The sequence below is a fragment of the Chlamydotis macqueenii genome, chromosome 2 (assembly GCF_036417535.1).
Source record: "Chlamydotis macqueenii isolate bChlMac1 chromosome 2, bChlMac1.mat, whole genome shotgun sequence".
NCBI classification, from domain to species: domain Eukaryota; kingdom Metazoa; phylum Chordata; class Aves; order Otidiformes; family Otididae; genus Chlamydotis; species Chlamydotis macqueenii.
Window position 1 is genome coordinate 63,033,265 of NC_141557.1, and position 13,922 is coordinate 63,047,186.

General features: G+C 37.3%; 1 protein-coding gene across 2 annotated transcripts in view; it reads right to left on the reverse strand.

Annotated features, from left to right (window-relative positions):
• Positions 1–13,922, reverse strand: part of CTDP1 (CTD phosphatase 1) — a 106,333-nt gene that overhangs the window by 47,712 nt on the left and 44,699 nt on the right. For both annotated transcript variants that reach the window (XM_086743135.1, XM_086743133.1), the window contains exon 11: positions 12,643–12,805. In XM_086743135.1, the coding sequence (XP_086599261.1) occupies positions 12,643–12,805 (163 nt within the window). The remainder of the gene's footprint in view (positions 1–12,642; positions 12,806–13,922) is intronic.

Consider the following 13,922-nt stretch of genomic DNA (forward strand, 5'->3'; position numbering starts at 1 on the left):
CAACTGGTTTTAAAAAGAGAACAGGATAGTTCTCTCTATATACTTACTACTTAATCAGGCAACATCTGCTAAACTGGTGGAAGAGGTTTAATTTTTTTTTTTTCCCTCCATATGAAAAGTGATACAGGTTTTCGCAGCCTGCACTTCTAAAACAGAAAATCTCAGCTTTTCTGAAAAGAAGTACGGGGATACTTATCTACATATTCTCTTTCAAGTCATCCTCAAAGGTATTAGTTAATGCTGTAGCCAACTTGCAAGTACACTTAGCACATTATCCTTGAAAACCTCTGAGAACGATTTAGGGCTTAAATACGTTTGGTTATTCCATTAAAATAAGAAATCCAAGAGTGGCAGGTAGCTTGATTTGAACTAATTTCGAATCATTTCAACCTGAATTACAGATTATTTAGATTATATTTAAGGCTCTAATGTGCTTCAGCTCAGAGACAAACACCAAATTTCCGAAATGCTGCAAACCAAAAATGCAGTCTGTCTTTGCAAAATAAGTCACAACTATGGACTTTACTTCAGTAGATATGAGAACCCAAATATCCTCACCTTGAAAAGAAGATACATACACGCATAAACAAAGAGTTTCAGGTATACACAATATGCAGACATGTATTATTGCATCTCAACTCTTTCAAAGCTTTCTCACAATAAATCCTTGTTACTGGATGTTTTAACAACTCTGTTAGCACAGTGCTAGGTTTTACCATCCTGAGGTTAACTGAAGTTGTATGTTTCACTTAGAGAGACTGAATAAATATTCATTGCTACATACATATTCAAGAGAAAAATAAGGTTTTTTTTCCATTTCAAAGGTTGAACTCCTGAACTTCTTGTTCAGCATCATATAAAGCTGTTCAGAAATTATAGTCTACTAAGTGAAATTGAAAATACTGAGGGGAGAACAGAAGACAGGCAAAAATCTGCTTTCATTTATCTGCCTTAATTTTCTACAGGTATCACAGCTGTAAAGGAACTTGAACTACCGTTGTGTAGAGCAACTGGGATACAGTAGTGCTTACTGGCTCAAAAACACTGCTATATAAACACAGATATGGTATGTTCAGTGTAGATTTATTCATACATACTATGAACAAGCTAGGAAACCCACCCTGATCCAACCTAGATATAGGTAGAGCCAGCTTGGATCTGCCACAACTTACTAATTTTAACCAAAGTTTAGCATTAGCATAGCCATTGCTTGGTTGTCAGTGAACCTCCCTCCTCAGTTAAGCCTGATGAGCTTGGTCTTATTATCACAAAAGCCAACAACGTGCTCAAGCTAACAACGCCATCTCAAATAATGAGTGTTGGGGAAAACTATTTCTGTATTTGCTTTACTAGAAACTCAAAGATGACAGTGAAGACAGGTCAGTTGTGAAATGGTTTCTGCTGAACTGGGCAATGAGACTGCAAACAGACTCTATACAATCAAACATGCAGCTTTTAAGTGAAGTAGTGAAGAAATATGACCACTATATATGCAAGTATCCTGCATAGCTAGCCCACACAATAGCCAGAATTAGGCACGCAGTAAGTTCAGGAAAAAAAACCAAAACAAAACAAAACCCAAAAAAAAACCCCCACAATCCAAAACACAGTGAAAGACAAGCCCAGCAGTTGAAGAGTGGCCAGTTTCTACAACAAGCTCAATATTAAGGTAATGGAAAGGGAGATACTATGCAAGTTCTGATATGATCTCTGTGTCATGGTATGCCAGCTATATCCAGTCCTCAATACCTCTGTGATGATGCAATTTTGATGTTGGATCACTAAAATATCTGCAATAGGCAGCTGTCTGCATTCATCTCAGAGAAAGCACTATCACCATATTTGCCATGAGGAGCAACACAGAATATTGTCTACAGCTGACTGTGACCCCTGCAAAAGAAAGTGCAAGGTCATACACAAAAACTGTAACAACACAGAGCAACAATGACATTGTCTCAAAATCTAAAATTAATACCACTACTGTAGACATGAAAAAAAAATATAGCAGCCTGGCCATTCAAGTAATTATTAATTTTATGACTGCACTGCAGCAGGGAATTTTTTACATCAGTAGGGGGCTCTAGTTCAGCAGCTTTTCATAATCTCTGTTAAAGCTGTATATGGAATGGAAATATTCTCGGTGATGCTGACACAGGAGGTAGAACACTTGCAGCTTCAGGACTATCACAGAGGCAGAGGTTAAGTTTGCTATATTCAGTGCTATCTGGAGCTGAAGCTTGACAAGAACAAAGACTACCAAAGCAAAGGAAAGATGCTTTACCTCAAATATGTCTTAGAAGTAAGCAACTGCAATTATGCATAATTTCAATTTAAAAATAAGTCACCTTATGATAAGTTATCAAGAACAGCTGACTAAGGGGTAATGGTACAAACCGTCATTTAATGCTGCATTTATAAATAACCAGGCCTTTATGTCACCAAAGTGGACCTGAATTTTTATAACCTCAGAATTCCAAACATAAAAGAAATCTGTAAATAATTATAGCAGACTAGCATTATGTATTTGCAAAGATTCTCCATAGCACTTAACATATATTACGCTATATTGCAGAGCTATATTTATTTTTACATTGAGATACAAGTATCAGGGCATCTTGATAAAACAAACAAACAAAAAAGTTATGAAAATCAGTTCAGACTTAGACCAGGACTTGAACAGATACTTTTAGATATCATTCACAGATAATAACAGCTCAAATTTAAATGTAAAAACACATTAGACTTGTGATGAGGCTCAATCAGGCCCTACATGCAGCTGCTCAGAATTATGTTAGGGATCAGCTTGGAAATTTTTTAACATGGCTCAGATGACTCATTCTTAACTGTGGCCAATTAGTGTTGACAGCCTAGCTGCATTTGATTTAGAATACTGAGGTAGACACATATGTTAAAATGAGGTTATTGAACTCCATTTAAAGAAGTTTTGCCCCATTTTCAGTGATCAAGTAAACAGCTGAAAAAGGCTTACAGCTTCTCTTTACTAAGGCCAAACACAGAAGGCTGCAGATACACAAGGTACTATCAGTGCTGGTAGAAAAACCAAATAGAATGTATGGAAAAGCCTTCTTCCCTATAGAATAACCAACCTTCACTTTAACATCTCATACATACATCCTATAGGTGAAAGCTTTATAGACCTGTTGTCCCAAATCTGAGTTCATTTACCCGGTGTGCAGTACACCAATCTTGCACACAGAGCAGAGATATTTATTTATTTCATTTCTGTGCAGAGATGGGTGCTAGGTGGCAATTCCACAAAGCTAGCACACCTGGTTACAATTGCATTACCTATTTATACATTTCAGAATAACAGTTCTGCCTTTTGGTCACACCCGCTTAACTGCAATTGGTCAGTACTTTTCTTACGTTAGTTTAAAAATACAATACTACTTAAATTTACTGCACATGCTTGGTGAGTAAGGGGTCTTTATCTTAGGAGGGGGTGGTTTTAGCACTAGAGGTGTGGTCTTCATATTATAATGAGAGAGTTCACTTTGAGGACAGTAATTAGTGGAACTTTGTTGACCATTCCCAACCTTACCAGTGTTATGCACCTGCAAGGATATACAGTCCTTGAGTTTAATATATGTTTTCATGCTCTGGATCCCTTCTTGTCTGTTTGGGCTTCTTCAGCAGGTCTGCTCTCCTTGAGCCCATTTTTGTGTTTCTTTATTCTGGCAGATTTACAACATCATCCTACTCTTTCAGGGCAATGTCTGCCATGTTACACTTTGCTTATCTTGGTTCTCCCTTTCCTATGCAGATCCTTGCTTACTTCATGCTCCTTTGACAATCATCCAGCTTTCGGCACCTTCTGGGGCAAGAAGCTTTTTTTTTTTTTTTTTTTAATCAGTCTCAGTTTCTCTTCAAGGGTATGGTCGTTAGCAGGGCATATATGCATTGTTGCATATTGGCCTTCTCAAGCCAGATTCTGTTTCACAAAATATTCAATATCCTTGATTAATGGAAAACTTCATAAAAACTCATTCATATAAATTAAAGAAAAAAATTCATTCATGGATATCAGACCTACTTTTAATTTCATATGGAATAACACTAGAATAATGCATTTGCTATATAACTTGGCATACTTTAAAAGCCAAATAAATTGTTCAGATCTGCAGAAACAAACACAGAGCCCAGATTTAATCTTGTCTGCATAATAATTTTTACTCTGTGCTTAGCAGAATGATAGCAACATGTAAAAAGAAGCTACTTTTCTCGGTAACTTATGAGAAAGTCCTCTGAAACTGCAAGATTACTTACAATGAAATATTTTTGAGAACACCTCTGTAAGAACGGCACAGGATCTGAATCAACTGTTGATTGCATCAGAAAAGTATGAAGCATATGTAAGATGGCAGAAGTGTCTTTGTTGACAAGTAAATCAAATCAATCTTTGATGGACTGTCAATAGAATAAACAGGGAAATCCAGACAAAACTCAGGCAGTCAATCTTATTACTATAAATTTTATCAGATTCCTCAAAAAGAGGTCAGCTCTGAAGTAAGTAGGGCTACTTCTTTAGTTTATGTCCATTCGGTGAAGCCCATTAATAATATATATCATAGCACAACCATTTGTACTTACGTTGTGATTAAATTATTTGTTAAAATATCAGAGGATAATAAAAGTGAATCAGTCTCAATTACATGCTTTCTTCTGTTTTCTCCTAACAATAGCCAAGACCAGCCAAGAATTTGATTGATCGTGTTCATTTTGCACAAGATTCTATATAACAATATCACCTTTTAATTATCAACTTGTCATGAGTGCCATCAAACTAATCCTTACACATATAGATAGTTTCCATTTTTATCTGCAAAATGCAGATATTTATGCAGTGTGCTGTCTGAATGCTAAAGGATTCCAATATGTTTCCCATATTCTCTCATGGCATATAAATTCATAAAAACAACTCAAATGAAAATAAGATGTCCAAGTACACCAGAAACTGCTGAAATAATGTTTTTTAGCTATCTGTGTAGAAAAACAGAAGCCATACAAAATTGATTGCCTACTTGAGATAATATCAAATAAGATAAAAATCCTTTTTCTGTTTTGGTAATCATCTGTCTCCTTGTAACAGGTGATATTATCTAAAAAATCCACCTCTTTACAAACATTTAAAGCTGCTAGGGCAAGCTTGGACCATAATGCCCTCTTAATAAACAAAAACTAGCAGATAACCAGCTCTATACAATTAGTGCATAAACTAATGGTCTGCAGATAAATATCAAAACATAAAAAAGGAAAAGGTATGTTTCACATGCTGATAATCCATTCAATTTCACCAGCCTTATCTATACTACATTTCTTTTAGAGTTCTTTCAGCTAGCTGAATAACAGTCAGTGTCAATATTTCCCCTCATGGTGATTTACCTCCAACTTAAACACAACCAATATTGATTTTTTGTTCTTTTTAAAATATGTTTATATCATCTGTTATTAAAAATAAATAGAAATGCATAGTTACTTTTTAGAATTGTTTCCATTTTTCATCTTCAAAGTAAAACTAAGAAAGGCAGAAACAAATGACTGATATCCAGCTTCCTTTAAGTGCTTGTCTTTCCTCTCTCCATCCCACTGTACTGATCTGATTGGAGCTTCTCCAGGCTTGCACGCTATGTGCTCTCCTGTGCAGGAGAAGCTGGCCAGAGCATGGGGGCTGGAGAGGATGTAGGAGCCAATGACATGTAAATAGACCGCACCAGTAAGCACAGAGGCACACAACAGACCTAGGCCAGCCTGTCCAAGTGTCCTCAGCTCTGCTTATGCTACTAGACGGTTTAGCAAATTGTTTTCATATAGGCTCTCGTGGTCTCATAAGTGCATTTACCTTTGATACTTCTCCATATCTATACTTACACCAATAGTTACCTCAAAAAAGCTCAGTTCAAGTGGAAATGGTCTAATAACTGTAAAGCAGACCTCAAGTCCCAAGGGCCAAGGTGCCTAGATGACAATCACTGGCAACAGTTAAGTGTACACATAAGCTCATTCTTTTAACTTCAAAAAAAGGCTACAATTTATAAGAATAGACTGCTAACTAAATATAGTATCTGTACAATTTATTACATGCTACATGTTAAGGTATCATACAAGAAATTCTGTATGAGAAAGGTAGTTGTAGAAATTCAAAGAAATATTCAAGTGCAATGCAGTGTTCAAGTGAGACCCAGGCAGCTACTATTCTGCACTAGAGACTACATCCTCCGCATTAAATTAGTATTTTTAAACTAATCAAGAGGCTAACCACTGAGATAATAGCTTTCACTAAATTGAAGGAGAAAAACGCTGCCTCTTAATTCACTGCATGGTATAGCCACTAACTTAAAATACCAAACAGAAATTAAGGGATAAATCTGCTTAGATGAAAGCAAAATGCAGAGTGACAAAATGGCCTTCTGTAAGAGCAGAGTGTTGTGATTTCAGTCTTTACACATGGCACAAATTCCAGCTTGAAAAGAATGTGTAGAATATGTACAAAATCAACAGAACAACAATGAACTACTTTTGATGCAAAAGTAGTTCATTAGGCAATTCCTACTCAAGAAAAATCTGTATACTTAAAAATGCACTGAGGCACAGAACATAGCTTTGCAATGCGGTCACTTTGCAGCTGCTAAGTACGTATCCAGCCACAAGGCAGGAATCATTGCAGCTCCACTAACTGAAGTGAGAGATGGGAAAGTTGGAGGTCTGACTAGTATCAGATTCACTCACTCTCTTCCTCCTTCCCAAGTCTCTAACTGAGAGGAATTTAAACTGGCAAAATATTTTACCTTAGACAGCAGAGAGGATGACACTTGACAAGATACAGATACTGCTCTCAAACACCCAGACGAAAACACAGTAATGAACAAAAAAGCATAAGGATCATACAACTAGTAGACTATGAGTGCACAGCTGTTCCAGGACATTAGTAATCCCAGGCCATCTTGGATGAGACAGCACTGCAAAATGTAATTAGAAATCTTTCTGCCTTACTGAACTTAAATCTTACCGGAAGTTCCTTTTTGAACTTCCCATCAGTGAAGCCTGTACTGGGTATCTGCCTAAGACTGGTCCTGAAAGTACCTATGGCTGTCTCTCTTCCACTGTTACGGTCTACCATGGATGTGGCAGCAGCCACATATGAGTAAGAGAGAATAGGATATTGAGCTCAGCACAGGCTCCTAATTCACAGCAGAAAAAAAAAAAAAACAAACCCAAAAAAAGAGATTAGTAATTTCTTTTTTCTTTGTCAATGACATTTTATAAGGGAGCATCTTGGAATCTTTCCACATGTTTCTACAATTTACACAGACTAGTGAATTAGAAAGCACCTGAAAAAGAATAACAATTAAACAAACAAACAAACCGACCTGTACTGCCAGCCACAGCTCTTAAAGCAATTGACAAGAGAAAAATTTGTAGCCAAAAGGAAGAGAGAAATGAAAAGTCTTGAGCTTGCTTACTTATCTCATGGACAAGTGATGTATCATACACAAGAATGTCAACCTAATTATGAAAGGAAAACTGATTACGAAAGGGAAAATCTTTAAGAATATATAAAGCTGATTCAATTCAAGATTTTTAAAAGAAGCTGGCACGATGCATGGGGTTAAAAATCACCTTTTGGGTCTGTCTGCAACAGATATCAATGAAAAAAGAGTAAGTTTTACAGAAAAACAAAGTCAAGGTCATCAGGAAGAAGTTAGTATGTAAAAATTAACATTACAGCACATAGGACATGACAGTGTTTAGATCAACTTGACTAGGTAACTGCACATGATGCTAGCCCAGTTGCATAAGATTCTCTCCAAATATCATTTAGGAATACAAATTCAGAAGAAAACCATCCTTAATTAAAAGGTATTAACAAAAGCTTAAGTTAAATAAAATAATTTTTTAAATCAGCAAGACTAACAGAATTTACTAAATATTGATCATAGGTAATTTTTGCCGGCCATCTTTTAATGTATAAGCAATTGTATCAGTGCAGAAAGGAATCAGTATGTCAGAATTTCACTGGAGTGGTTATCAATGAATTCCCAAGAAATATCCTCACAAGATCCAAGAGTAACCTCTGGAGAGGAGACCTGCACGTCGTCCTGTACTGAGACAATCCATTCTGAATGGAAAGATATGTGCATGTCTTCATATGACTTGCACACCATTACCTTCCTTTGCGCAACTTTCTTTAGCCAATAAATCTTATTTCTGGAAATGAACAGAGTAATTTGAAGTCTGGATTCCACTTTCTGGTTTTTGTCAGTAAACTACAGCAGATCTGCACCACATTATAGTGACTGGTAGGTCAGCAACTTCCTTGCCTAGCCCAAGGGAAGGACGATGACTCCACACAATCACACCAAAAGCATGCAATGAATGGTCCTGTAACTCTACAGTAAGCAGGTGGGCAAGACGTAATGGGGGACGGGAAGACCTGCAGACAGCCCAGCTCTCTCCCCCTCCAGGTCAGGCTTCTGCAACAGTTACTTTCCAACACAGACAAGGTAGGTACCTTCTCCGTAAGTGGGATTATTGGTTTTGAGAAAACAAATATCATCCTGGAACAAGTATTATGGACAAGAGATATTTGTAGTTAGTTATTATTGACTGCATTTAACTGTTTGGAAACCTCCTCTTTAAAGATGGTTTACCCTGTGGTGAAACCAGCAGCATACTAGATACAATCAGATATAAACACCATTTTTCTGGAGTAATCTTCTGCAGGTTATATATCAGATAATCAGTTATTTAGAAATTAAAAAATTATCCAAACCTTACAAAATTACTATAAACAAGGTAATTTAACTGGCAGCATTTAATTCTGCTTGCCTTTACCATTCCATAGCAGTGACAAACAGCAGCAACCAGTTGCAAAGCACCTGCGTCTAGCTAGCAGAGAAAAGGAAGGGGAAAAAAAATCTTCTCTCAACTGTGAAACAGCACTGTTAGCAGGCTGTACATTTCCCAAGTAGGGATCCATTCCTTACACACTTACTCTGACTGGGCAGTTGCCCTTTGAGCAGCAAGCCTATTACATTGAATACTCGTTCTTGCACTTTCCTAAAGTTCAAACGTTCCCTCATGTCAGAGGGAAAATAAGCTACCATTGAATCTGGTCTCACAGATCTTTGGCACTGAAAAGGATACACAAGGCTAAGTGACCTTAAATTGCAACCCAATAGCTGGGATGCTGTTAATTTCCTTTGACTTATTTGGTATCCATAGCACAACTACAGCTAAAATAATAAGAAAAGATAAAAATCCATGTAAAATTAAATTTTAATAGAGATGCCTATCCATGGCAGTTCTTCCCTATGGAATACTGGAACAGACACTGCGTATCTACTAGGAAAAGTGACAAACGGATGTTTAAATAAGTTAAGGAAAGGGATTTAATTTGTGAATAAATTATAATTAAATTCTCTTTATTGTCTTCTATCTTGATTCCTGCAACAAAACTCTCTCACGTATAAACTGTTTGCAAATTCTGTATTGTTTGGGGCTATGTGGCCTTTTCAGAGGTTTTGGCAAAGAAAAATAAGGTTTCCTTTATGATGTTAAGCAGAAAGGAGTTATTTATTGCTTATGTCCATAGAAACAGTATATATAAACACTTGCATTTCCTATTTCATTTCATTGAAAAAATCCAAGTACCTAAAGCTAAAAGACTGCTTTTTGATCTAGTAAAAATCTTTATCTGAATTTGCCAGGGAATTCAGCAGAAATACTGAGGATGCAGTTTTAAAGCCAGAGGGCTGCAGTTCTGCCTTCACTTCTCATTCCCAGCTCTTCCCATCTTTGGCCTGCTCCTGACATTAGCACTCATGCAGTGGCAGTTCTGAGTTATTTCAGGAAGCTGGTAAAGCAACCTCTTCTGACCAAACCAGCTCCCTGAACTGGTTTGCCATACAGTCCCATGATTATCAACAGTAGCTCAGGTGCAGGAACACAGCAGTTGAGACATGTTGGCTTACACCACAGCAAAGTCACATTGTAAAATGCTTCCACTATTCTTGGACCACATACTCCTAACCCCAACAGTCTCAGCACTAGCACTCGTCATGGAGGAAGACATCACTGTTCTGACTAAACAGACCCCTTGCTCCACCATGGTAGTCTGCAATCAGCTGTAGATCTTGTGGCTGGCACAGCCACTAGAATGGATACTACAGAAGTAAAGCATTTTTGTGACAGAAAGTAGCAATTTCACACCTCTTAGTGACATGACTGCAGAAAGGTTCTTACCCCTTAACATGTTTTGATAAAGCATGAGATGCAAACAGACACCTTTCTGTGAAAGTTAAACTGGTCACAACATCGCCAGAGTAAACTGAGCACTAACCAGCAATGCTTATCAAGCTCATTTTCACTTTATCTGATAACACTCCTAACAGCAGAATCTCCTGTGTATGCTCCACTAAGCTTTTATATTTTATGGACTATGTCACCACACATGCTCCCTCTGTTTCATAAGTGTACTCCCACACAACTCTATAAAATCCTGGGTTATTACTTACATTACATTTCTTGTACATGAATACATTATCTTTACCACGGTGATGTTCGCAGTCCCAAGGCTAGTCCGCAAAGGTTACTCTCCCTTGGTTATCTCTACAATCTCTCGCAGGAGATGATGATCTGCTGGCACCACGATGTCCAGTTCTGCCTCCCCAATGTATATGCCCTCTGTGCCCCCTTTTTCCACATCAATGCTAACATTTGACCCTTGATCAAACCGTGTTGGGGAACTATAATACCAGAAACTCCCATTCTCCTTCTCCACCAAACCTAAAAACATATTCCCTCGCAAAATAACAAGTGAAGAGTTTCTACTGGTTCAGCTGCCAGAGAATCAGAGATGTAAATTTAATAAAAAACAGGGGTGGGAACGCAGACTGGTGGAAAGGGAAACTTTTTGGCAGCAACTATAACCTCAAATCATACTCCTGGAACCAAAGCTAAGTCAACTATGGAAAAAAAAAAAATCATTGGAATTTGGGTTTCACTTGTTCTGAAGTTCATATAGTCTAGTTTTCAACCTAACACACAGCTTAAGCAAAACCATAATTTAAAAACACGTAATTGCAATTTAAGATGTTTATATTTGTAGGACAGGTAGAAAAACTTCAATTTCTTTGGTTTAATTATAGCAGTATAGAGAACAATCAACCACAAAATGAACAGTGCAAGACGATTCAGATTTTTAACAAGGTCTCTAAATAGTATCTTTAAAAACAGAACAATAAATACTTTATTCAGTAATTCTGGAAAACACGCACACTTTCTTTTGGCTCAGTGCACACATTGCAAGAGCAATTCATTAATGTTTTCCAAAAGCCACAACGTTAGAAAAATGTTAGTACATAGAAACAATGCATAACAACAATTTGCTTTAAGTACCACTGACAACACAGAAGGAAGAGACAGATGGATTCAGGGGCTGGCATCATGACAAGAAGAAATACTATTTCTTATGGAAGTCCGAGTTCAAATGGGCAAAATACTTCTGAACAAAAAAGCAAAAGAAATGAAAAGTCGTCAACTCCTTGAGTTAGCTGGCAAGGTTAAAAGTTTGCACTCATCTGAATTCAGATTAGATCATCACAGTGGTTGAAAGTTACTGGACCTTTCCCTAGAATACCACCTCAAAGTTCCTCCAGGACCTCTTCAGCAACAGCACACCTCAAAATTACACTATGCTATATGCAACTCTTCTGTTCCTTGGTGAAATACAGTTTCCTTCTCACATTTTTATTATATTTTCTGAAGATAACTCAAGGCCTGTTATGGCTGGAATCTTGTCATCAACTTACTGCCAGAAGCTGGCAAGTTATATGCTCCTGTCCCCAACCCAGTGAGTGATCTAACCTAAAAGATGAATTCAAGCTACAGCATCACTAGGTTTTATAGTAAAGGTCACACACAGTGCAACAAACTCATGAAAACATGGTGTACAATGATAGATATTTTTTCCCCCCATGTATCAATTAATATGTAAGACAGCACACACAAGGATAAATGAAAAGTAAGCAGATGCTAGAGATTCACAATGAATTTCAAATAATGTGGTTTTGTATGAAAAAAAGTACAGTTCACTCTGTAACAGAAAGCTCCTTTCACCTGCAAAACCACGATAGCTATGATTTAACAGCACTGCAATTATATGTCTATGGATAATGAGGCCCCATGCTCCACTTTGGGTCTCTGATTTTCTCTACATTGTGTGTCTTTTACCTCCACAGACCTCTCTTCTCCCATTCTGCCAAATGTCCAGATCATTTGAAAATTTACTTTAAAAATAAAAAAAGTTTGAAGTGACACCTGGCAAAGCTAAACAAACAGCAAATGCCATAACATTTTTTGTGTGAAAAAGCTATACTTAAGTTCTGCTTTAAAGCCCTAGTTAACCACAAGAGTACTCCCGTTCCTTAGTCCAAGTGCACTTTGCAGAATATAACTGCATTTTAGACTGAACTGTATTACTTAGCCTGCTGTGGCTTTTATTTCAAGTTACTGTAGTAGCATACAAGGTCAATTCACATATGTGCATAATTTAACAGAAACTAAAATGTTATGCATAACTAAATAATTACATTATAAACTACAAGAATTAGTCAAGCTCACCTCTTTATCCATACTCTCTAAATCCTCTTTACACAGGGTGTACAGGGGCATTGTTTCAGACATACTTGGCTGGCGCTTCCTCTTAGATGGACCAGGCTGCTCTTCATTTTCACTCGCTGGTAGGTCTTCTTCAAACATCTGCTGTTGATGTGGTTGAACAACTCTGAAAAATTTCAGGGGTCCCACATAAGAAAGATGTACTTGATTTACAGCTTGTCTAGAAATAGAACCCTATAAACAATTTGACTGCTGAATATCTATGACTTTGCTTAATAGGGTTCTGTGTTCAGCAACAGAAGAAAGATCAAGTCTCCAAATGATTGCTTTTATTTTCAGTCTGATGGCTTAAAAATTCTTATTCTACCTTTGACAATGTCGTGGTTTTGTTTAGTGAGGGGGGGCCTAAGGTGGTAGCTTCTGTAGGAAACTGCTGGAAGTCGCTCCCCTTTGTTTAGTGGACTCAGCCGGGCCTAGCGTGGATCTGCTGCTGGCCAAGGGCCGAGTCCTCTCGGCCAAGGCCAAGGCTACTCACTCTCCTGCCTTCCCATGGTTCCCATCCGTAACCATCAAACCTTTCTGGAAGCCAAGAGTTCCAGTAGCTGCAGATGCATTGCCTTTAAAATACTTTAAGATTTGTGCTCAAGTAGAGTTTGTCTGTCACTTGACACATCTATTGTTCAGGAAATGACTCCTACATTGTAATATATTTTTCTTGATCTATATTCTGCTTGTATTCTTGAATCGCAAAGTATACCTTCCTATTTCTCAATCTTACAGATTAGAGGTTTGCAAGTAGAAAGCTCACTTTGAAGTCTCAATCTTCAGACATTTCCCAGATGCTAAGCCTGCATGAGATGCAAAACAGATCATATTTCTTTTTGGCTAGTGTTCAAATATGGTAGCATTTTCTCTTAGTATGTATTTTATTACCTCATTAGTTACTGTATTTAACCAGAACATGTAGATACAAAAAAGAATGTCGAAACATTAATAAAAGTGGATAAAATAATCCTAATTTCATGGGAATTGCTTTATAATAGTAACAAAAAGACAGACTACATCTAGAACAACAGCAGGAGACTTTCTTGGGTAACTTTTTTCCTGTGAATATTGCTTAACTATTAAAGATTTGGAGAAGCTAAAACTGTACACAGTACAGTTTAACTATGTACACTGGGCTGTCACACTAACCTCCTGGAACACATTACAGTAGCTCAGCACCAACCAGAATCCTATTCAAAGACTTAAGGTCAAAAAGCTCATGGAGCTCAAACGATTTA